The 26,400-nt window shown below is 49.7% G+C and overlaps 1 protein-coding gene across 1 annotated transcript in view; it reads right to left on the bottom strand.

Annotated features, from left to right (window-relative positions):
* Positions 1-26,400, bottom strand: part of LOC135211818 (dTTP/UTP pyrophosphatase-like) — a 148,154-nt gene that overhangs the window by 32,357 nt on the left and 89,397 nt on the right. Inside the window, exon 4 of the mRNA XM_064245031.1 lies at positions 18,917-19,075. Within this exon, the coding sequence (XP_064101101.1) occupies positions 18,917-19,075 (159 nt within the window). The remainder of the gene's footprint in view (positions 1-18,916; positions 19,076-26,400) is intronic.

A 26,400-nucleotide genomic window follows, 5' to 3' on the forward strand; every position in this document is an offset into this window, starting at 1 on the left:
TATCCCTCCCGAAGGACGTCTACTACCCAGGTCTCGGCGCCATAGCGCTGCCAAGTTGCCCAATGGCTCGCCAGGCACCCCCCCACTTTCGGCAGCAGATGAGGGGGAACGCCGTCCCTAGCGTTTCCCTCCTTACTTTGACTTCTTCCCAGCCGTTCCTCGTGAGGAGGAGGGCTGGTTAGAGCCCCCTTCGCAGAAGAAGAAGACAGTCTTTCCCCGGGGTTTAGACGTGGCAGACGTCTTAGCCCCCGAGGAAGCGCTAGCCAAACTCTTGGGTTTGACCGCGGTTAGAGGCTGCCCAGTCGCCTTCGAAAGCGCCTGGTGGAGAAGACGGTCACTGTCATCAGTGCGCCGTCTCTTTACTGCAGCGTCCACCATCTCGTCTGGGAAGAGAGAGGAGGAACTCCGAACCGGTCCGTTTCGCAGCCCGAGTGCCGCCTCACGCCCAGCCCCCCTGGATACTCGTGTCAGGACTGCGTCCCGACGCCGAAGAACCAGGTTGGCCCACAGGTTAGCCGTCTGGTGGGCTAGGTAGGAGATAGCTCTACCTCCAGACTGGCAGAGCCTCCTGAAAGACGGGTCCTCCTCAAGGGCAGAGCCCCCGAAGTTGGCCTCGACTTTCGACACTGTGAGGGACCACAGGTCGAGCCAGGAGACTGCCTGAAATGCTGCTATCGCGGTAGATTCCAGGTCTTGTGCCTCTTGCTGTGAGAACCATAGGTTCTCAGACAGGAGCTGCTGCAGAGACACACCCGGTGTTAGCCTAACTAACCCCGGGTTAACCTGTTTAGGCGGCATCGGGTCCTCAGAAGGCACGTAAAAACGCCGCTGTCGCTGCAGAGGAGGAGGAAGCAGCTTCGACGACCAACCCAACTTGAGCGAGTTCTCCCGTCCGGAAACGAGAGACTCTACCTGGTCGAGCAATGAATCGGCGAGCTGGGATCGAGGCAGACCCACCGTCGGTCTGGGTTCCCTCTTCGGGCCCCAGAACGACTCGAGCCGGGACGTGGGCTCGGAAGGTGGTAGCGGTGATCCCTCCCCGTGGTCGTTGTGCTGACGAATCAGCGCAATAACCTTGGCAAAGTTCCTCTGGATCTCGGGTGTAACGGCGTCTCGAGGAGTAGGAGCATCCAGTCCCTCCAACAAGGCCGACTCCCGGAACCCTCCCCCTTCAGAAGGGGGAACAGCAACAGACCCCTCTTGGTCTCCTCCTGCCACTTGAGCGTACGTCCTGGTCGATCCTAGGACCGAGCCAGGTATGTACGGCAACGTGACGGGATCACGAGAAGTGCGCTCCTCGTGATCGCTCCTAGGTGTCTCGCCCCTCCCAGTATAACCCGAGGAGGTTGAAGGCACTGGAGAGGAAGACCTCACGCTCCCTCCACACTCACCGGCCGGACCGGTAGGCTTGGAGGGCTGCAGGCGATCCCCAACCCACGGTGGGGACCGAGCTGCAGGCCTGGTCGTGCCCAGGCGAGCGGCTGGACTGAGCACAGCGACGCTGGTCCTGCGAGTCAGACGAGCTGCTGCCGCTCTCCCTACCCGACCGGTCCTTGTGGGAGCATCGGTCAGGAGAGCGGCATCGCTCGCTGTCGCGGCTGGGCCGGTGCGTGGGCTCGCTGCGTGTCGCGCTGCTGGCACCAGCCGAGGCTGGTGCTAGCGGCCGGGGGGACCTCTTCCCTGCCTCAGCCTGTAGCCGGTCAGCGACCGTCACGTCCACCATAGGTACCGGCAGGTCGCTACGATGGCGGCCGCTGGTCTGGCGGGAGCTACCTGAGCGGCTCTCACCAGCCTTCTGCCCCGTGCCGCTGTCTTGGCGCCAAGCGAACTCTGGTGTCAAAACTTTGGCTGTACGGTCTCCCGGGGGAGAGCGTACACTCGGGATCTCTCGCGAACGAGAGGCCGAGCCAGATCCTGGCTTAGCGGCAGAACCGGAGGCAGCCTTCCTCTTCTTCGGCTTGCGAGCCATAGAAGTTGAAGGTGAAGAGGCGGCAGCAGACGACGAAGCAGACGACAAAGACGAAGACGACACCTTCTTCCTCTTCTTCGTCAGCTCCTTCAGGACAGTCGTCAGGTCCTCCATCCAGGCCGGAGCCGGGGCTATTGCCGAAGCAACACGGCCCGACTGCACCTGTCCGGAAGGACCTGGGACTGGAGAAGACACACCGTGGGCAGCAGCATGGACAGGGACAGGAACGGCAGGAACAGCAGGAGCGGCAGAAACAGCAGGAGCAGCCATCATCTCAGCAACAGCAGGGGCGGCCGGAACATCAGCAGCAGCACCGACATCAGGGACAGCCAAACCAACATCAACAGGAGCGGCAGGAACGGGCGATGCAGCCATCGTCCTCTCGGTCTCGGTAGCCAGCGGGAACCTAGGAACTGGTGGACGGTCCAGGGGCGAGCTCTTGACACAGCGGAAGTCTGGGGCAGGCAACGCGAAGAGCCCAGGCGGCGGCGGCATCCCCCCTCTCGGTACGGCAGCGACCAGCCCTTGGATGGCAGCAGACGGCATCACTGACAAAGCGTGTTGCGTGTAGACCAGGTGAGGGGGAGCGACATAGGCAGGTGTGGAGATGGTGGTGGTCGTGGTGGTGACCGCTCCATGGGTTACCGCCCCAGACCCCGCTAGACGCTGCAGCAGCCCCTGGATGCTCGGCACGCCCTGCAGTCCCAGCGCAGCCCACACCTGTCCAAGATCATCACCCACGGATGTCCTACCTGAAGGAACAAGAGTCGAGTTGATTAGAGAGGTTTCCTCACGCATGGGGGGGGAAGTGCCCCACCCCGAACGCACAGAAGACCCCATAAACAACTGTACATCTGGGTAACGGGCGCCCTCCTCCACACTCGCCTGATCGAGAGAGGAGAAGGACTCCGAAACTCCCCCCCCCCCCCCCCCCCCCCCGCGGGGGAAGGCAACAACTGTGGGATCTGAGCAGGAGGAAGGAAGGAAGAAGAAGTATCCGTAACCAAGGGGGTTGCAGGAGAACTTCCTGACGACTCCCTGGCAGGTCTTCTCTTCCTCCTCCCCTCGTACAGCACCCACTGCGCCTCGGACCAATCATCACAAACCAAACATGTATTTGACCGAGAGCAATCCCGCCCTCGGCAACGAGAACACAACTCGTGAGGATCTACCTCAACATATGATCTGAATGCCCCACAGCGGCGCCCATCCGCACAAGGACAAATTCTGCGTGACGTGGTATGGCGCGGGGAATTATCATCAACTTGATCCATATTAGAAAATGAAAAAGACACTGTACTTACAATACACCTTTTTCATACACACAAACCAGAAAGAGAAATCAATCACACAAAGTGAACGACGATCAGCGGGCAGAGACCGTGACGAACACGTCTTCACCCAGCGTGGCCGAAAGCAAAAGTGATTCCTCGCCTCCCAGTCACGCTGCGCGCGCACTGGCGCACAAGCAGCTAACTACGTTACCCCTTGTTCGAAGCTTACGACCGTTCCAGCTGCCGCTTAAGCAATCTTCCTAGTGTAAAGGACCGATATGTTTGTATATCGTGTCGGAACAAATAATGAACTATGTACAAGTACAGGAGTGGGTTGATAAGTAATCCAGTCCGTAACAAAAAGGCAAAAAGGGAGGGAATATGAACAAGCGAGGCAGGTAGGTGAGAGGGAGTACCAAAAGGCAATTAATATCAAAATCAATGATAATTAATAATATACAAAATACATAATTAGGCTGTATCAGGGGAGACAATGTTCCCTGCAGCCACTGCAGAATATTTAAGGGCCTCTAGAGACTTTAGATAGTGGCGTTTAAATACTGTCGGAGATTTCCAACCCGTATACTTTTTGAGATCATCGAAGTTCATATGATGAAAATAATTAACTGAGGTAGCCACTGCTCAGATATCATGGACCTGAGGAACTGAATCCGGATTAGCTTGTTTAATAAAATAAAGAATGTGTTGTCTGATGGCCTTCAAGGAAATGGTTCCACCATTCTCTCTAATAAAAAGAGGACCTGAAGACCTATTAGAAGTTCTGTCAAGATAAGATTTTAATGTAATGTCTGGACATAATGATGGGTCCTGTGGAAGAGGGACAATCTTCCACGGAGACCATCTGTTTTGTGGGTCTTCATTCTTTGCCAAGAATTTCAGATCCGGAGAAAGTAGAACTTCTCCTGACGGGAGGAAATCAACATGATTTGGTTCTCTAGAGAGAGCCGACAGTTCAGATATTCTGGCACCTGAGGCCAGGCTCATTAAAAATATTGATTTCCTGAGAAGGGTTATATATGAGCATGATTCATTATCAGTATCTGAAGCTAACTTGAGTACGTCATTCAAAAACCAGGAGACCATATGAGGCCGGTTTACTGGTCTCAGACGAGCACATGCTCTAGGGATAGACAAGAAGTACGAATCTGTTAAATCAATATTAAAGCCAGACTGAAATATCTTTCTCAAGGCGGATTTAGTCGTAGTAATGGTACTAGCAGCTAGGCCTTTTTCGAACAGAGTTCTAAAAAATGAAATTGCCAGATTCGTAGTTATTGTCTGAACATCTGATTCTTTTAGAAAGATGGCTAACTTCCTCACTGCCGAATCATACTGCCAGAGTGTCGATTCTCTTTTGTCTGATTCCACGAACAATGTGTTTAGCGGATCAATATTAGCATCTTTCTGTGCCGCAAACTTCATGAAGTCCATAAAGTTAGGGCATTCAGAATTCTTGAGGAAGCTGACACAGTCTGAGTTTGTACCACCTGAGTCAACTTTGGGTTGGGAATCCGTAGGGATGGAGTTTCAACTCTAGTAGAAGAGGAAACCAATTGCTCTTCGGCCAGTTGGGTGCTACCAATGCTATCTGCCCTTTGAAAGATCTGAGTTTGTGTAGAACTTTCATCAAAAGGTTTATTGGCGGAAATAGGTAAATCTTCTGCCAATTGTTCCAGTCTATGGACATCGCATCTGTGGCATGAGCCAGAGGATCCAAATTGGGAGCCACACAACATGGAAGTTTGTGGTTGGACTCCGTGGTGAACAGGTCTACCTGAAGGCCCAGTATTTGAAGGCAAATCCAATTGAATGACTTTGCATCCAAGGACCACTCCGATTCCAGCGGAGTTGTCCTGGACAGTGAATCCGTAATGACATTCTGTACTCCTGCCAGGTGAGTAGCTGACAGGTGCCAATGATGTTTCACTGCCAACGAGAAGATTGCTATCATCACCTGATTTATGTGGCTCAACTTGGAGCCTCCTCTGTTTAGGCAGTGAACTATCACTGCACTGTCCAAGACTAGTCTGATATGAATATTCATGGCTGGAGCTAGTTGCTTCAGGGTCAGGAAAATGGCCATTGCTTCTAGGATGTTGATATGGAACTGGCGGAATACTGTCGACAACGTTTCTTGAGCCTTCTTGTACTGAGAATAGCCCCCACATCCGCTCAGAGAGGCATCCGTGTGGACTACTAGAGACGGCGGGGGAAATTGGAGAGGTACTGACTTGGAAAGACTCTTGACTGTCGTCCATGGACGAAGTCTTTTCCTTAGTATCAGCGGAATCAAGGAGATTTTGTCTCTGAGTCTGCTGTTGGCTCTTTTCTGCCATACCCAATTGATGTCCTTCAGTCTGGCTTTCAATAAAAGATCTGTTATTGAAGCAAACTGAAGTAAACCTAAGACTCTTTCTTGGGTAAGACGAGAAGCCCGTCTGTTCTTGAGAAATTGTCTCGTAGCTTTCCCTATCTCTTTGCACTTGGTTGGCGGAAGAGATAGTTTGTGTGCGGTTAGATCCCATTGAATTCCTAACCATTGAAAGCGAGACGCCGGAATGAGACGGGACTTTTTCTTGTTTATCTGGAATCCCAGATACTCTAGAAATTTTATTACTTTGGCTGTTGCCCTGCGACATTCCTTGTCATTGGGTGCCCAAATGAGCCAGTCGTCTAGGTAAGCTACTAGCGTAACCCCCTGAGCTCTTAGTTCCTGAACTACTGTCTCTCCTAGCTTGGTGAATATTCTGGGCGCTATATTGAGCCCGAATGGCATGACTCTGAACGAGTATGCCTTTCTTCCTAGTTTGAAGCCTAGGTAGGGAGAAAAGTTTCTCGCTATCGGGACATGATAATAAGCGTCTGTAAGATCGATAGAGGTGGTGACGACCCCATGGGGAAGAAAGGTCCGCACCTGCGAGACAGTTAGCATGCGGAACTTGTCACATTGAATATATGAGTTGAGACGGGACAAGTCCAGAATCACTCTTCGTTTGTCCATGTCCTTCTTTGGCACGCTGAACAAACGTCCTTGAAATTTCAGGTGTCTGACTTTCTTTATTGCCTTCTTTTGAAGAAGGTCTCTGGCATAGTCTAGAAGGTCTGTTGTTGGAATTTGGTGGAATCTGACTACTGGTGGAGGAGGCCCTTTTATCCATCTCCACCCCAGACCTTTTGATACGATACTGTGGACCCACGGACTGAAGGTCCAATGGTTCCGGAAGAGGTACAGTCTCCCACCTACCTGGAGAGGATCATAGATTGGATGAGGTCTTACTTCCTCTGCTTTCTCTGGAACCTCTGCCTCAGGAGGGAGCTCTGGAACCAGCTCTGTGCCAGTAAGCACCTCTTGCTCTGCTTCCCCTTGCATGTCGGTTATAGCCTCGAAACCCCCCTTGTGCTTCAAACGAAGCATTGAAGGCTGGGGACGTCATGAGAGTAGCCGAACTCGAGGACTGTTGAGTTGGCTGACTCTGCAGCAACACAAATTGCTGTTGTGGTCGTGCCTTAGAGGTTGAAGGTTGACCAATCTGGGAGACGGGAACTGCCTGAATCACCATCTGTGTCTGAGGGGCCTGGAAGGGCTGATACTTCCTGACCCTCTTCCTACCTTTGGGCTGCGGTCCTGAGGTCTCATAGAACTTCCTTTTGGAGGGAAGACCCCAGCGGACACGAAGGTTCTGATTAGCCCTAGCAGCCTCACTGATGACGCTGTTAACTACGTCTTCAGGAAAGAGGTTAGGTCCCCAGATAGCTGCTTTAATGAGCTTATTAGGCTTGTGTCTAATGGAAGCATCGGCAAAGATATGCTTCCTGCAGTTCCGCCTAGCAACCACAAAGTCATAAAGGTCACACTGAAAAGTCTGAAAAAGTGACTTTGTTAGAACCCGGATGTAGTAATAGAGTTGATCGACCTACTCAGTCTACACCTGGACTCAAATTCTGCCTTTACCATGGCCTCTGGGATTCTGGATAGCTCTGTCTCTCGAAGCTGAGGCATCGACTTCTCCTCCATTCCGGCCTGCAGAGTTAACTCCGCAATCTTAGACGTGCAAGAGGTTAGGATGTTATCCCTCACCACGAACATGGTGTAGCAACCCTTGTGTGGCGTCAGTCTGGTGTTGATGCACTCCCGTTCTGAAAGGGTGCGGACCCAAGCCGATACCTGGTCCCTAGGATAAATTACAGTTTCCTTTGGGACCCTGTCTACCCTGACTAATGCTTCCTCAGCTAAACGAGCGAAGCCTGGGAAGGGAAACTGGAGGTCCGCCAGGAAGAACTTGTAATCTTCCACGGGACGGGTTCCACAGCCTTCAATTGTCAGCATGCCACCCGAAAAGGGAGCATGTTCTCGAATGGCGGAAGCTTAAAAGCGTCCGGCACAATGAAGGACTGCTGTGTGCCTCCGGACTGCGTAAGTCCGGCCAGCAAACTCTCCTGGACCTGTAGTCTCTGAGCCAGAGACAGGATGGACTGACCCGATGTCTCCAAGCTCGAAGCGAGCTGAGAAGACATCGACTGAAACCTCGAGTCCACGATATTACCCATCTTCTCCATTAGAAGATTAGCAAAGGCATCAGGGTCGAAGCCGGACTCCGTAGGTCTGGCTTTAGATACTTTAGCTCTCGACCCCTTAGGCTGGGGGAGTAGCTTTAGCCGAGGAAGTCATAGGCGTGGGAGCCAATGACGACCTGGCGGAACTCGCCGGAGTAGGTTTATTTGGTCTGGTAGTCCTAAGCAGAGTCTTCTTTTTCAGGGCTTTCACCTTGGGGATCACGGAACCAGACCTGTCCCCAAGGTTCCTGGACTTTGAGAAGCCCTGGAAAGAAGAGGAAGAAGACGGAGTTGGACTGAAAGAAAGTGATTTCTTTTCAGCAGATCTAGAACTAAAACTACCTGCCTCACTTACTTCCCTACCTTCTTCCTGCGCGTCGACAGTCATGGGTTCAAGATGGATACTGATGGCCACCACCTCTTCTGCCACCTCCTCGCACAAGGCGTCGTGGTCTTCATGAGGGGCCTGGGTCTCCATCCATATTTTGGCAATAATAGGGGCCGCCACTTCCCTAGCTACTGCCGAAGAAGTCCTCGCTTTTGGGTACAATAACGAACAAAGCTCCTCCGACAGTACATAGGGGCATCCGGCAGCGAAATTCCTACCAAAACCTCCAACCCAGACCTTTAGGGTCGCCAATGAGGAGGTTTTGAGCGCCTGAGGAGTCTGTAAGAGAGGACGAAATCAGATCCTCCAGTGGCGGAACGTGTCATATTTTCAAATATATATATAAGGATATGTCATACAAATAGAGAATATTACCAAGGTGAGAATGGTACCTACCAACTCATCAGTCACATACTCAAACAAGGAGTAGCAAACTTCACAGCCGCCCGGGTGCCATACCAAGAGGTTATCGACCTCCACAGCACAACTGGCATGAGAACGACAGACCTCATGACCACACGGTTGTTGGAGGACGGCTGTACAACCCAACTCCTGACAGCGTACCATCTGTAAGTTAACATTGGTACATGAATATCTTCAAATAGTTCCGCCGGAGTTAATTCCGTCGATATGTTTACACTTAGAATAATTTTACTAATACTCGCTAAAGGTAAATATCAACTATTATAATTTTGCATAACATAAAAGCTCTGATTGTCTCCGCCTGCTCCGGAATCCATAATCTCGGTATCGCAATAGCTATGACCGGCGGAGTTGGCCTGATACGAAGAGAACAGGGAAACAAGGTAAAACCTAAGCCTGAGTCTGATCACACCGGAGTAGGATAGCAATTCCAAGTCAATTGGAAACGCATTGCCTAAGCCTAGTTTCGCCCCCACCAGAGTGGGGAAAGCAGCGATAATAACAGAGAAATACAGAAAACAGAGCGGCAGGAACAGTGGTACGTAGAACTTCGGCGTATAAAATTCTGGCACATGTGATGGTAGACCACACCTCACCGGAATAAACACAGGCCCGGAGACATACCAACAGAGACTACATAATCTACTAATCCTTAACCTCCTCCGACTAATCCCCTGGAACAGTGCTCGACGCTCCAGCTGCTGTTCACTGGTAGGATTACTTGGTCAGCGAGCTAACGAAGCACCGCCGGAACGAGTCCGTAACGGAAGGAAGAGCCCGGAGGAGAAAGGTAGACTTGCAATCACCTGGCAACAGCAACCAGTCAGGTGATTACCACCCTCCGAGAAGCCGTGAAGTAGCCTACTATTAAAGGGGCAGAAGGCAGCATGCCAACTGACACCCTAAAGGAGGTAACGGCCAAGGCTATACTTGCAAAATTTATTGATAAGGAATTATTGGAAGTACTGACGAATAAAGGCAAGCCCATCTACGAGCCTAGCCTAACCCTCCACAATCGGATACACCGATCTGGTCAGGTAAGCTAGGATAGCGCCTACTAGTATGTCACGAAAGAGGACACTCTAGAACCTAACCTAACCCTCCAAAATCGAACATATCGACCTGGTCAGGTAAGACAGGCCTTAGCACCTACATTTACGTAACAAGAGAGGAACTCTCTAGTGATGGATCACCCTCCAAAACCAATATGTCGGTCTGGTCAGGTAAGCCAGGACTAGTACCAACTATGGGTAGCGAGTAGCAATCTCAAACGCCTAGCCTACCCTCCAAAACCTAGGCCTTGATCTGGTCAGGTAGGCTAGGGATGGTAATATTTGTGTGGGACTTCCAAACTAACCTCATCAAAATAAAATTAGCATATCAATATAATATTATAATAAGATAATACAAAAAATATCACATACACAACATGCATGAGCATAGCGGATGGATGAGGGCTTTCCTTTACAGGTAAAATTAATAACTGGCGTAGTACTAGGCTAGCTAGCCTAGCCCGCCTCAAACACACTACTCACGCATGAAATATATTGAAAAATAAAACAGCACTCTCGTGAGGGAACCAAATCGCTCATGAAGGACGATGACTAACGAGGGAAACCCTCTAATTAAGGTAAAAAAATGTAATGGCTCCAACAGTGATACATAAGCCTATCGGTACACATCAGGAGCGAAATGGTAAAATTTCACGACAACAGTAACGCTTACTGTGATGTGCAATAGTGGTGAAAATAAGATATACATCGAAATAAAAAAGTTGAGAAGACTGAGTAACGCGGTACCTTGATGTAAACATGGCGGCTCCCTGGATGAGGGCTTCCTCCACATACGCAACATACAAACACCTCAACTAAAAACTTCTCAAATAAGGGCAAACTGTTGTGTAACCGCGTTCAAAGTCAACAAATAATATTATTATGTCAACTTAGATGAAGATGCTTCTTGAAGATCAGAAGACATTATGATCAAAATTATAGCAAACAATCTCAAGCGAAAAATAAAGCAGTTCGAGTTGCGAGTGCTATGAAAGGAATGAGGGTTCTTGGCAGAGGTAGTAGTGACGAGCGGAAGGTGGCCGTTGTAACGGCACCTCTCTGGCGGGGGATTTTGAGAGAGGAGAGAGCTAATTGGTAAAGTATCTGTGATAGTGGCTTCCACTCGCCCCTGATGCTATACCGACACCCTATGAGGGTGATCGATCCAGAGGTAGTAACTATGGCATTCCATATGGCTTTTTTCTCTGGTATATTTAGCATTTATTTATACCTAGAAATGAGTGCTATAGGTACATTTCACTGGGCGACACAGTTCAATCCCAGACATATTACATAATTATCTACAAGTTAGTGTGTTTTGACCTAACATAATATTAATAGTATGAACAAATGGGTCATCTACCACATTAGCTCTTTCCCTTCACACCTTCGAAAAGAATTTTCTTTGCCTGAAGCAACTCACTAACATCCTCTGCCTGGGTGACATGGCAATTGTGGAGTTCTTGGGAAGGCAAAACAGGAAGGAGTATTAGCATGAGCCGTTCTGGCTGGAGTGGCAGATCTATGTATACAACTGTCTACCCTTGGAATAAGAGGAAGCATGAGACCTTCATAAGTTCCCATGTTCTGGTGGCTTGCCAACAGGTGAAAACAAAAGTGAATCAAGCTAACAAGTGACTTCACACAGCTCTGGTAATGGAGGCATTTCACCTCTCATAATCCCCTTAACCAGAGGCAGTGGTGCACAAGGTCAGCTGTCCTCAAACAATCAAAGTTAGAGGATAAGATCATATCAGGCAGACTTCTCAAAATGATGTCCTTCTTCAGGACACTGTTAACAAAGGAATAGGCCACATCAAGATATTAAAAATAGAACCACATCCAAGGGAAGCCATAAGCCTCCAAATCTTTGTTCTGGGTTATCTGTGGTATCCTTGAGGAGTCTATTTGTAAAATTCATTAATCCTGGTTGGCTGTAATGAGAGCTTTCATCAAGATTGCTGCCTTGGAGTTTTGGGCTGGGAGAGGGGCTTAAGTACAAACAATGTTACTGGTTACCAACTTTTAACAAATTTGTTTAACTTTCATTTAATAAAATCTTATCAAACTAGCTTGAAAATATATATTGCATAGTACTAGTTAACATATCAGATAAAATGAACTAATCTTTCACTTTTAAAAAATTACCACTAACTTTGAAATGACAAATTTTCTAAGACAATTTGTATTTTTCATAGCTACAAACCTGAGGTCTTAACAATAGGATAATTTCTAGCGCCTAGCTGGATCCGGTAAAAAAGTAGATGAAAGTAAGGAATCTTGTGGTATCTGGCAATGCAGGCGTATATCGGGTGAAGAGTGGTCAAACGCCGAACATTTACGCCAGTCTTTCCCAATCAGGATGACTTAACAAAAAGAGGGGCGGCTAGAGGTGGGCAGTATAACGTTAAGACCTCAGGTTTGTAGCTATGAAAAATACAAATTGTCTTAGAAAATTTGTCATTTGTTCATACTCGAACAAACCCTCGGTCTTAACAATAGGATAGACTCATACTTGGAGGGAGGTATAAGACATCCTAGACTGGCTGGGGGCCTACCCGCCAGTCCAGCTCTCAAAAGAAATAGTTCTTAGAGAGGGACTGAAGCCCGTTGAGAAGCTAGATACACTAAAATCTAACCACTCAGAACCTGAGAGACATACAATGATATATGGGATAAGCATTGTATAAGGAACCAAAGAAAAACTGTGACTGTCCAAAGAACAAACCAGGGCACTAGGGATTGTAGTACTCCCGACTCCTCCTTGCCCAGGAGTGGAGCCTAGGTTACTAAATAGTGGGTAAGATATTGAATACTGCACGACCACACTACCATTATGACTACCTCACTCACCTGTATCAGACCAGTCCAGCAAATGACGTGTCAATTCCTTAACCCGCCCAAAGGAGAAAGGTACAAGAGAAAGAAGGAGGCCAGCCAACTCACTCATTCTCTCATCCACACAATCATCTTAGGTAAGATACAAAGGTGGCCCGTTAAGGACAACTATGAGTTACACAACCTGTTGGGCAGCCACCTCAGGACCCAGGGAAAATGTGTCCATAGATCTGTGGGCAACATCCTTAAGATAGAAAGAGGTGTACGTGGACTGGCGTAACCAAGTACCAGCGCTCAGCACTCTATGTACAGCCAAGTTCTTTTTGAAAGCCAGAGAGGGACCAATACCCCTAATGTCGTGTGCTCTAGCCTGCACAGACGTGGCGGTGGAATCATCAAGAGTCAAGTATGCCTGTCTGATGACTTCCCGTATCCAAAGAGAGATAGTATTCTTAGACACCTCTTTCTTCGCACGGCCTGTACTGAAAAAGAGCCTGCAGCAGCCTGGTCTAAGGTGCCGAGTCCTTTTAAGATAGTAACACAGGGCCCGGACAGGGCACAACAAAAGCTCTTGAGCATCACCACCCACAAAGTCAGTCAGTGAGGGAATGGAGAACGAAGTGAACCTGTCATCATGCACTGAGGGATTTTGGGTCTTGGCCACAAACTCCGGAACAAATTCGAAGGACACTGACTTCCAACCCCTGGTGTGCTTCACCTCATAACTCAGACCGTGGAGCTCTCCTACCCTTTTGGAAATGCCAAAGCCAAAAGGAAAACTGTCTTAAGCGTCAGGTTCCTATCAGATGAGCGGTGCAAGGGCTCATATGGGCTCTAAGTCAAGCTCTTAAGCACCAAGGAAACATCCCACGTTGGGGGCTTGAGCTCTCTAGGAGATGACGACTGCTCAAACCCTTTAACTAGCAAGGAAAGTTCCCAGGAAGAGGAGACGTCGATACCCTTCAGGCGTAACACCAAACTCAGAGGTGCCCTGTAGCCTCTAATAGCAGACACAGACAAATGTTTCTCGTCTCTGAGGAACGTTAAAAAGTCTGCTATTCGCTGAATAGAGGTCGCGAGTGGAGAAAAATCCTGTTTACGACACCAATCACAGTAGATCGCCCATTTGCCTTCGTAAACCTCAGAGGTTGACTTCCTAAGACTGCTGGACATGTGCCCAGCTGACTTCTGAGAAAAGCCTCTCTCTCGGAGGAGATAGTTGATAGCCTCCAACGTTAAGCGACAGGGATTCTACTGACTGGTGGAACCTTTCTCCATGGGGCTGACACAGGAGATGCCGCCAAGGCGGAATCTCCCTCGGAATCTCCGACAACAATGATAGCAGATCTGGAAACCATTCCACCTGAGGCCACAGAGGGGCCACCAGAGTCATTCTGAGACCCCGTGAACCCAACAGCCTGTTCAGAACCTGACGGATCAAACAAAACGGAGGGAAGGCATACACCTCCAGGTTGTCCTAGGGATGTTGGAATGCGTCTTCTGCCAATGCCAAGGGATCTGGGACCACTGAACAGAACACTTCCAGCTTCCTGTTGTAATGTGTCGTGAAAAGGTCCAGCATGGGTCTCCCCCAAATCTGGAAAAGCCTGTCCGCCACCGCTTGATGAATGGACCACTCTGTGCCTAAGATCTGATCTCGGCGACTGAGTTTGTCTGCGACCACGTTCCGTTTCCCTGGGATATACCTGGCTGAAAGCTCTACCAAATTGCTGATTGCCCACTGGTGAAGCTCGACGGTCAAGGCATGAAGCTGCTGAGAAACTAGGCCTCCCTGTTTGTTCATGTAGGCTACCACCATGGTGTTGTCCGACATGAGAACGACAGAGTGACCCTCTACCATCCCCCGAAACTCCTTCAGACCCAGGAAAGCCGCCTTCAACTCCAAGACGTTGATATGCTGCTGCTTGTCCTCTAAACCCCAAACGCCTGAAGCGATGAGGCCGCCTAAGTGCGCGCCCGAACCTGCGAGGGAGGCGTCCGAGAACAGAAGGAAGTCCAGAGGGAGAGAGTGCAGAGGGATGCCCTTCAATAGATTCTGGTTGTCCAGCCACCACGAAGGTCTTTTCTCACTTTCAAAGACAGTGGGACCATAAACAGGGAGGTTCCCCCGCCGGAGACCAGAATTCCCCCAGTCTCCATTGCAGAGACCGAAGATGAAGACGCCCATGAGGGACCAGCTTCTCCAGGGAAGATAGCACTCCCAGAAGAACCTGCCACCGATGAGCTGACTGATGCGACTTTGAGAGGAAGTTGTGCCACAGCCCGCAACTTCTACAATCTCTGATCCGACGTGAAAACTCTCGCCATTGTCTTATCGATGACCATGCCCAGGTAGAGAATCCTTTGAGTGGGTACAAGGTTCGACTTTTCCTGGTTGACTAAAATGCCCAGGTCCAGGCAGAACCGAAGAAGATGATCCGTCTTGCAGCAGCTTTTCCCTGGAAACTGCCAAAACCCATCGTTGAGGTACCTCAGCAAACGGATCCCCTGAGCATGGGCCCAACTTGACACGAGAGAGAAGACCCTTGTGAGCACTTGAGGGGCTGTGGTCAACCCGAAGCACAAGACTTTGAACTCGAAGATCTTGCCCACCAGAGAGAAGCGAAGGAACTTCCTGGACGTGGGATGAACAGGGATTTGGAAGTATGCGTCCTTCAAGTCTATCGACAGCATGAAGTCGCCTTCCCTCATGGCTGCCAACACCGAGCGCGGGGTCTCCATCTTGAACCGTATCTTTCTGATGAAGCGATTCAAGGTGGATAAGTCGATCACAGGCCTCCATCCTCCCGATGCCTTGGGAACCAAGAAGATGTGACTGTAAAACCCCGTTGACGGACGCACTACTTCTGCTATTGCATCCTTGTCCAGCATCTTCTGCACCTCCTCCTGAAGAGCCAAGAACTTTTGAGAATCTGGTGGATACGTCTTCCTGAGCTGCGGCTTGTCCGACAGAGAAGGAGAGAAGTCAAATGGCAACAGGTATCCCACCCGAAGGACATCTACCACCCACTTCTCCGCCCCGTAACACTGCCACTTGGCCCAATGGCCAGCCAGGCAACCCCCCACCCGTGGTGCAGGAGAGGGAGAGGCGCCTTACCTATTGACGGCCCCCTTGACCTCTGCTCCTAGGGCCTCTTCTTGGTTTAAAGGAATGAGAGCGAAAGGGGCGTTGATCCTGAGACTTGGGCTGTGACGAACGGGAAGGCCCTGCCAAACTCGAGGTCCTCAATGGCCTACCAGAGGACGATCTCCTCGATTGCTGCTGGACCGGGGAGGAGGGGAGGCCAAACGTCTCCGAGGGCGTGGCTCTGATTTAGACACAGCCTGGTGCACCAGACGGTCCTTGGTGTCAGCCCGACGTTGGTCTATCGCATTGTCAAGTTCGGTCAATGGAAACAAAAATTGTGATTCTAACAGGTCACCGTTCCTCAAGGCCAGCAAAGACTCAGAGTCGAGCGACCTCTCCATCCTAGACAAAGCCGCGTCCCTCCTAACCAGAAGAAGATTAGCCCATAAATTGGCACTGAGGTGAGCCAAATAAGAAAACACCTTGTCCCCGGATTGCAAAAAACTGGCAAGCAAGGCGGCACTCACCAACCCATCAGGGGACCTGTCAGAAGCTATCTTGGCAATCACCACAGACCAGAGGTCCAGCCAAGAAACCGTCTGCAACATGGAGGCTGCCGTAGATTCCAAGGCTAAGGCATCTTGCGGAGATAAGGAAGGAGCCACCGACCTCACCTGTTCCAAAGTCAAACCCGGCTTCAGGTGAATGACGTCTGGGTTAAAGTGGCGTGACAACAAAAATGCAGAGCTTGTAGCATAGTACTTCCTATGTCTTGTGAGAGGTGGGGGTAGGAGTTTGGTAGAGCCCCTAGAGCGAAGTGAACCGTCCCGGTCAGAAACAGAGGCGTTAACCTTCTGCAAGACCGACTGAACGTGCCCTGACAACAGCAGCTGGAGATGATTTGGGGTCCTGAGCAGCTCCCACTAAGGCTTCCAAGCAAGAAGGAGTGTAGGACGACCGATCCTGAGTCCTACTTTCCAAATTGTTGAACCCTCGAATGAGATTAACAACCTCCAAAAAGGAAGACAGATACTCCAGCGTGTCCCCTTCTTCCTGCTCTGGCACCGGCGACCGATGACAAGAAGGATGTGCAGCCTCTTCTAACGCGTTTTCTTCACCAAAATTCACTGAAGGGTTAGTAGGCAAACAGTCTGAAATCTCTACTAGCCTATCTGGGCTGGGTCCAACAGTCAGCCTCCGAGACGGACCCACTGAAACATTAGGCACATCCCTTACCTCAACAGGTGACTCCAGACGGCCATGAACGGACAGGGGCGTGGCGGCCGTACGTACGTGAGATGGGGGGAAACTCGAGCACTCGAGATTGATGGAGAATTCCTATATAAGAGGAAGACTTGGAAGCAAGCAAACACTCCAGCTGCACCACCTCCGTGCTAATTTCCTTCGACCTCTTGACAGGCGCCTTCAGGTCTTTACGGCGACGAATAGGCCTGGGGAGAAGGAAGGGGGCAGTTGCCATCAACGCGCACGGACGGGGGAGGTTGCCACACTCGCGATGTGCAAGGATGGGGTGGGGGGGTGGGGTGGTTGCACGTACGAGGTTCGGCGGCGAAGCAACCCCTGCAGAACACACAACACTAACACTGCCCGAAACCACAGCACTCTCGGGAACACGTCTGTGCTGTTCCTCCCTCGGCGGTTAAGGAAGGGCAAGGTCCTTAGCCTTCCAATGCCTAACACGCCCACGAGGCGTAGAGGGGGAAGAGAAAGAGGGAGACAGCACCAGCTTCTTATGCGCACTCTTCTCGGAAGGCGGGGACGAAGCAACGTGTTTCCTACCAGCCCTCCCAACCGATAAGGCAGCCAACTTCACGTCTAAAACAGAGTCCAGCCTCTGAAGCACCGCCTGGCATATGAGCTTGGACTGATGTGCCAGAGAAGGCTCCGAAGACAAGGAAGGGAGATGCTTCGAACTGGGTGGCGCGGAGGCGACTGGAAGATATGTCATTGATGAGAGTGACGTCACGACCTCCCCTCTGAGCGAGGGGGAAAGAGACGCCACTGGCGGAGGAATACACAAAGATGGGCCCTGTGACGACAACAACGGGGCTGACGCCGCAGCATCACTCTGAGACAAGGCGGTGGCAGCCAGCGGAGCAATACAAGATGGCCGACTGTTCTCTCCCATGGAGACGAGGCCTGGAGGGGGGGGGGGGGGGGAGATAGGGAGATGGACCTGGGCTGGACTGGGGAGGGGGGTGCGAGCCTCCTCAAAATGTGCTAGCAACCCCCCTAAGGACAGGGTACCCCCTAGCCCAAGCGTCTTCCAAATCACCGCCATTTTGGACGCTTCCGACTCTGGAAAAGAAGAGAATGATGAAAAAAACCTCACCCTTCTCGGGAACCGAAAAAACTCCCGAAGAAGAGGGGGCTACATTACAAATAATACCCTGGCGACCTCCCGATACTTCCATCGACGAATCAATGGAAGAAAAGGAAGGAGAAGCAGGGGCAACGATACTATGGGGGTTGACTACTGCGGAAGATGAAACATCGGGAATAGGAGTAAAGCCCTCCCAAGAAGGAAGAGTGGAGACTCTCCGACGTTCCCTCTTACCATAAAACTTCTTCCACTGCTCCAAAGGCCATGCCCGGCATTCCATACAAGGATTCGTAATCGTACAAAAATTGGAACGGCACCTACTGCAAGTGATGTGAGGGTCTGTCGCTGACGAAGCCAAAAAACGAGAACACAGAAATCCAGGAATTCCAGGGCACCAACGCTGACGTCGAGAAGAAGCATAATATTAGGCAAAAACACACAAACACACAAAAGGAACGAAACGGGCAAAAACCGGGAAAAGGCCAAGAGATGAAAAAACCCACTCTCGTCCCAAGGAGGTAAAGAAAAACTGGCGTATATGTTCGGCGTTTGACCACTCTTCACCCGATCTACGCATGCGTTGCCAGATACCACAAGATTCCTTGCTTTCGTCTACTTTTTTACCGGATCAGCTAGGCGCTAGAAATTATCCTATTGTTAAGACCAAGGGTTTGTTCGCGTATGAACAATTTAAAAATTACCGCTCTAACTTTGAAAATAATTCTGCAGCTTTCTTATGAATTAAGAACTTTGAAAGTTTTTCTCATTTTTAGAAACAGCACCATCTTCTACATACAATGCCTCACCTTTTATAAACTCAGAAAAATAAATGTTCTATGCATTTTTCTTGCACATCTAACATTCCTGCAATGAACTATATACATCCATACAAACAATGCCCAATTATTCTATTACACTAGTACGTATCAGAGGCATACATGCCAGGATTGGTAGCTTACACTTACATAGGTTCTCCTGTTGCAATGTAGGCATCAATTTCCTCATCCACCAATTTGCCAAATTTTACAGTTGTTGTTTCACAGAAGGAGATTTCATTCCATGTTTCTCCTTCTTGTATCAGCACTGACACTCCAGTAACAACATTATGACTGCAGTCACTAAACCTATGAAAAAACCCAAGTCGTAAATGTGAATGGCACACATCAATAAGATACTAAGCTAAATTTTACTTTTGTATATTAGTCTAGCAGCCTTTCTCACATCACTACAAATGATGGGAGTGAATTATCCCTTCTAACCTTAGATTGGAAAGTATCAAAATACTGAATAATACACATTTAAACAAATATAGTTTTACAAAAGTGTTTTCATACAAATCATATAATACATCACACTTTAAAAGTAACTATATCTTTTGCTAACAAACTGGAAGCTCTTTACACAAGACTTTGCTTTGCATGCAAGATGGAAATGGGCGTTCAAACTTACTGACAAGGTAATTTTCTGGGTTCGACCTGTGTCTGCCGGTGAAAGTTCCTGTAGCTCACTTTTCTAAGTATAAATAGATCCTAAATATACCAGAGAAAAAGCTAGCATGGTATGCTGAATATACTACCCTCAGCTCCAACACCCCAAGGGCGTCGGTATAAGCACTAGGGCGAGTGGAAGCCACTACTCACAGGTCTTCTGCCAATTAGAGGATTCCTCTTCAAATTCCCTCCCACGGCAAGAGCCGTTACAAAGGCTACTCCCCTTACCATCCGCTCGCTCTCGCTACTACTACTACTACCCGCCCGCCATCTTCATTCCTATAATTAGCCTTTGTGAGTGAAACACGCATCTCAGCAGCTCCCTTAGTGCCTTATTTAGAACCAGCAATGTCTTCTGTGGAACTTACTCCTTAATCTAAGTTGAGTATTCCAATTGGTGTTTTCGTAACTTGTATCGTTACGATGCATACCATTTGTTGCCTTCGGCCCCTTAGAAAACGTTTTGGGGCACCGCTAGTAGTTCATCCGCCATTTGGGGTGCATCATCAGACACATGTGTTGTTATTACTCGTTATTTCCTTTTATTCTTAATTTTATGTTAATTTTATATTTCATTACTGTTATCAGTGAGGTTTTTTCGTATCATATACTTAATTATTTAGCCGACTGAGTTCGGATTGGTTCGTATTTTAAGATAGGCCTAACAAGCTCATGACGGTGTGTTCGTGCCTCTCTGTGTGTAATTTTATCACATATTGTATATGTAATTTTGTTAGGCTACTAGTAGCCTATCGTATTTATCATTGGAGAGGAGAGAGTCCTCTCTCTCTCTCTCCCGATGTGAGACATGCATGCGTTATTGTTTAATGCGAACCAGATAGGTACTTGATTTTATGCACGTTGATGATTTTCTTATCACTGAGAGGTTGGAAGAGTTGCTTTCCTTCCCTGGCTTACCCGACCAAGCCTAGGCTAGGTTTTTGAAGGTAGGCCAGGTGCCCCTACCCCTATACCCCTTATGCCTCTCCCCCTGACTGTGCTACGGTGCTAGCGGAGAGGATATCAAGGATAGAGAGTCTCTCTCTTATCATATTGTTGGGCCTATCCTCCCCACCTGTCCAGATCGAAAAATTCGAATTTGGAGGGTTTGGTCGAGGGCCACCATCCCCACCATGATGTCCTTGGAGGTTATCTGACCTACCTGACCGGTTCCATAGTGATCTCGGAGGGTTAGGCTAGATCCATACTGGGTATTCTCCTCATATCTTATGTTCCTCTTGCAACTCTTCCATGATGCCTCATTATTGTATTGCTTGTAAATTGAGTGGTCTGTTATGTATATCGTCCTGGCCTAGCGTCCTTTAGTATAACCTTTAGTAGTAGGCCATGACCTCCCGTTTGAGAGTGATCACCGATCGGTCGCTGTACCAATCACGACGGGCCATAGGCCCAGTCGGCCTACTACCCCTGTAGTAGTAGGCTACACAGCCTTCAGTAGGTGTCTATCTCTGATCGGGTTGGTGGCCAGGCGATCACGACCGACAACCCACATACATACCACCCCCCAACCCCCTCCCCCCTTCCCTCACTCCCAGCTCGGCTCTGCCTGACACTGTCTTATAGCTCGCGGTTCTAGTAGTCTTATCGGTGAACGGCCGCTCAAGCTTTTTCGCTTAAGTGGGAAGAGAGGGGTTGGAGCAGTGGGGTTACTGGTATTATATGTAATCACCTTATGTCTCTGAGTGGATAGCTCCGCCGGCTCAACAGTGGTCTAGTATCACACCAGCCAGGGGACATCGCACCGGATTGTACATTTATACTGCTCCGCTGTTCAGTGGTCTCTCCTCCCAGTTGTCCTCCCCCAGCTATGGATTCAGGCTGGGAGTTACGCTCCCCCTCTAGATGCGTTCAGGTTCAGATATAGGAATTACCTTCCCCTGATCCGCTCACTTCAGCCCGTTTCCGCCGGCATTACTTATGACAATGAGAGATGAGACTTCGAGTAGGCTAAGCTTTGGGGGCTACTCTGTAGATATCTCCGGACCTTTAAGGTTCCGACGGAGTGTGACTCACCCTCGCACCCACTGCCAGAGTTATTGTATTAAGTTGCCGCAGCTCAGTTCCCGTTCTCTCGTGTCGTTCCCCACTCCGGTGGGGACGGTGGATGGGTCAGGTATTCGACTACGATAATTCGTAGCCTTCTGATTCAGCCGACTGTAATAGAGATTAGGATGGAGCAGGCAAATACACCCAGATATTTTCTTTTATTCATTCAGAGAGTTGAAATCATTTAGTGAGTAAGTCTTGAACCAATATCTAGGTTAAGGCTCCGGCATTCTGTGCTTATACTCAGAAAATTTTCAACTTACAGATGGTCCGTTGCCAAGCGGAAGCGTGCTCCGCTACCCTCGGCAAGCCCTACGGCCATATAGTCTGCCGGTCGCACGCTAATTGCGCTGTGCAACTTGAGCACTACATGGTCTGGCACCCGGACGCGTGCACCATCTGCTATGAAATGGTGTCCAATCTCTCTGATGAGAAAGTAAGTATCCTTACTGCGTCATTTGCATAGAATTTCTGTTACAATAACTTAAGAAATTTCTTATAGATACTATTCCCCGAGTGGAATGTTAATTCGATTTCCTCTCTTACAGGCTTCCTTGGCCCTCCGGCATAAGGCAAGGGTGGCGCTTAGGGGTTGGGTGGCAGGTTTTGGGAAGAATGCGGCGGCGGGACAGCCTTACGTCCTGTCTGAAGATCTATGCTCCCTTCTGTGCCCGGGGGCCATGGCGACGACGGCTGTTCCTTCGCATATTGCCAACCCCATCATTGAGTCCATCTGACTCTTACAGGCTTCTTTGGCCCTCTGGCATGAGGCAAGGGTGGCGCTTAGGGGTTGGGTGGCAGGTTTTGGGAAGAATGCATCGGCGGGACAGCCTTACGTCCTGTCTGAAGATCTGTGCTCCCTTCTGTACCCGGGGGCCACGGCGACAACGGCTGTTCTGGCGCATATTGCTAACCCCATCATCGAGTCCATCCGACTGGCGACGCTGCCCATCCCGGAGGAACAAGATTGCGACCTGATGACGGAAGAGGTGGTAGCCATCAGCCTTCACCGCAAACCGATGGCCACCGAGGAGGAGGTAGGTGGGGAGGTAAGTGAGGCAGGTAGTCTCTTTAGTCCTACCCCTTCTTCTTCCTCTTCTTTCCGGGGCTTCTCTAAGTCCACCCCTGCTTGGGAAGGATCGCTTTCGGTCATTACAAAGCTTAAATCAGTAAGACCGAAATCCCATCCAAAGGGATCGAAACCGACTCCGTCAGCTGCGACTAAGTCGTCATCGGCCCCGGAGCCGTCGACTTCTGCTGCCAAGTCGCCTGCCGTTAAGGCTTCTCCCCCTCCTAAGGGGTCAAGAGCCAAATCCTCCAAATCCAAGATGACAGAGTCCAGATTTGATCAGGAGGCCTTTGCTAACCTTCTAATGTCGAAGGTTAGGGAAGTGGTTGACGAGAGGCTTGAGTCGATACGACTCACCTCGGGCTCAGATACCTCAGGCCAGGCAATAACGTCCCTGACCGAGAGGATCAGGTCCCTGGAGGAAATGATGACCAGATTCCTCCAATCCAGAACCCCGGCTCTGACCATGATAATGCCGGATGCATCAAAGCTGCTGCCCTTCGAGAATAACAACCCGTGGCGGTTAGCTTTACATGCCCCATTCTCAGATGGGAAGTTGACAATCGAAGGGTGTGGAACCCGCCCTGTGGAGGACTTTGAGTTCTTCCCGCCGGGTCTCCAATTCCCATTCCCCAGATTTGTCAGACTAGCAGAACATGCGCTAGTCAGAGTAGACAAGGTCCCGAAGGAGACAGTGATCTTCCCTAGGAACCAAGCTCAAGCTGTTTGGGTTCGCACCCTCTCTGACTGGGGTTGCGTTAACACCAAACTGACACCCCATAAAGGTAGTTTTACGATGTTTGTGACCCCAAACGGAGTTCTGTCACCCTGTACATACAAGGTGGCGGGACTAACTATGCAAGTGGCGGCGGAGGATAAGCCCTTACCAGCACTAAAAGAGACAGAGGCTACCTCTCTACTCTTCCCCACAGATGTAGTTCTGGAATGACGTTCCGGCTACGTTTACGGCAGGTAAACTCGACCCGGATTGCGCTTCCACCCTATTTACCGAGAAGCTACCGAGGATTACGGACCACTTGGTCAAAGCGGAATTCGAGGCAAGGACCAGATTAGGAAGGTCTATCAACTTCGTCACTGCGGCGGAGTTGGTAGCATCAACCTACACTGAAGAACAGTTGTTCTGGGTCCTTACGAAAGCTCTGTTACAGACTTTCCAAATGGACCTGTACGATTTCATTATGGCGAGATGAGCATGCAGGAAGTACGTCCTGGCGAGTGCCTCTATAAGGCACGAGCCTAATAGACTCATAAAGTCCTCAATATGGGGCGAAAATCTCTTTCCGAAAGACGAGGTTAACAACGTCTTTCATGAGGCAGCCAGAGCCAACCAGAGTCTTCGGGTCCGTTGGGGACTTCCTTCCAAAAGGAAGTTTGATGGCCCCGGACACCAATCCAGACCCAAGAAGAGGCCAAGGAAATTTCATCCTTACCAGGCCTCCCATCCTCAGGCGGTAGTGCAAGCGGTTCCGGTCTCTCAGGTCGGTAAGCCTTCGACATCTAAGGTTCAACAGCAAAAGCAGTTCGTTCTAGTACAAACTCTGCCGGCTCAGCAGCCTTCGACCTCGACAGCCATAGTGACCTCCCCAGCCTTCAACCACTCCTACGAGTCGCGAGACGCATTTCGCGGCTACAATAGGCATGCCGGAAGTAGCAAGGCCAGAGGTGGCGCCCGGCTACGAGGCGGACCAAGAGGTAGAGGCTTCAGTGGAGGCAGAGGTAGCAGACCTGCAGCCAGCCAGTGAGAGCCCACAGGTGGGAGGGAGATTATATCTCTTCCGGGACCATTGGACCTTCAGTCCATGGGCCCACAGTATAGTCTCAAAAGGTCTGGGGTGGAAATGGGAGAAAGGGCCCCCTCCACCAATCAGTTTTTACCAGATTCCAACGGCGGACTTTATAGACTATACCAAAGATCTCCTGCAGAAGAAGGCTATAAAGAAAGTAAAACACCTAAAGTTTCAAGGACGTCTGTTCAGAGTCCCAAAGAAGGACTCGGACAAAAGAAGAGTGATTCTGGACTTGTCCCGTCTCAACTCATACATTCAATGCGACAGATTTCTCATGCTGACAGATGAATCTCTGAGCGGCTGGGGAGGCTATTTCCAACACAAGAAAGTCCAGGGAACATGGTCGGATATGTTCCGCCAGTTCCAAATCAATATTCTAGAAGCGACGGCCGTTTTCCTGACCCTAAAGCGACTGACTCCGGCCAGAAACAGTCATATAAGGTTAGTCTTGGACAGTTCAGTAGTAGTCCACTGCATAAACAGAGGAGGCTCCAGGTCAAGCAAACTTTAAAATCACGTAATGATTGCGATATTTTCGCTGGCGGCGAAAAATCATCGGCACCTGTCAGCAACTCACATGGCAGGAGTAAAGAATGTTATCGCAGACGCACTTTCCAGGACAACTCCGCTGGAGTCGGAGTGGTCCCTGGACAGGAAGTCGTTCCGGTGGATTTGCAATCAAATCCCAGACCTTCAAGTAGACCTATTCGCCACGGAATCCAATCACAAACTACCATGTTACGTGGCACCCAACCTGGACCCTCTAGCTTACGCCACAGATGCGATGTCCATAGATTGGAACAATTGGCAGCAGATTTACCTATTTCCACTGGTGAATATTCTGATGAAGGTCCTGCAAAAATCAAATGTATATGTTTGGATGTAGAATTTCCTGGCCTTTCCGCCAATACACAATTCATCAATGTATGTCCATTATGTCCTTTTTATTACCATTTTATTGACTGCAAAGAAACAAATTCTTCTCTATCTGTGTGCGAGTCACGGGACCCGGGGGGTCAGGCACTCTGTTTTCGTCCGCACACTGCTATGTACATCGCGTGCCCAGGTAATAAATCATCAGTACCCAGTTCTGTTTCATTGGGACTTCACAACTGGTAACCCGAGGAGTGACGGTAAACAGCGATTTTCTTTGTTTGTATGGTGTTTTTACGTTGCATGGAAGCACAGCAGTTTTGGCTCTGTCATTAACGGACTCACTACGGCTGCACTTCCCTTCAGAAGCCTTTAATGGAGCCATAAATCTTCAAAGTTTAGGCTTCTGAAAGCTCCTTCCTCAGAAAACCCCCCATGCCACTAACGGACTAATTACAGCGTACCTCCTCAGGTACGTTTTGGCGTGTTCGAACGGTTTGGCCCTACCATTTACAATTCACATCGACTGTACTCAGAAAGTCATTAACAGAACCACGTGATGTATAGTTTTGACTTCTGACGAACCCAGAACACCATTAACGGAATAAATATGGTGCTTAATTCGTGTTTTGGTGTGAGAGTCAAGATGCCAGACAAAGAACCCGAAAATCAAACAGAGGACCCACAGATACTCTGCTTCCCCCTCTCGCCTTTGAAAACTGCAATAACTCAGGCAATAAAGCTGCCTCCATTCTTGCAGCAAAACACCACGTCATGGTTCCTGCGGGCCATTGTACATTTCTGCGTAGCCAAGGTCATGGACAAAGAAATCAAAGCAGATATCATCATGACGACACTGCACAAGGAAGTGTTTAATAAAATTACACCTTGGCTAGACGTGCAACCGGAGAAGATCAAATACGAATGCCTCAGCAGGAAGCTCACCGAGATCTCCATGCCTGTCCCAGAAAGAGCCCAACATGCCCTGGACCTGATGGAACAGCCCCAGGGGGACGCATCGTTCAAGGACACCTGGGAGGAACTACGAGGTCTCCTGATGCTGCCGGACTGGGACAAATCAGGCAAAAGGGAGATCAGCCTAGCGCAAGAAATATTCCTGCGGCACCTTCCTCAGGAGGTGA

Source organism: Macrobrachium nipponense, chromosome 19, assembly GCF_015104395.2.
Source record: "Macrobrachium nipponense isolate FS-2020 chromosome 19, ASM1510439v2, whole genome shotgun sequence".
Lineage (NCBI taxonomy): Eukaryota > Metazoa > Arthropoda > Malacostraca > Decapoda > Palaemonidae > Macrobrachium > Macrobrachium nipponense.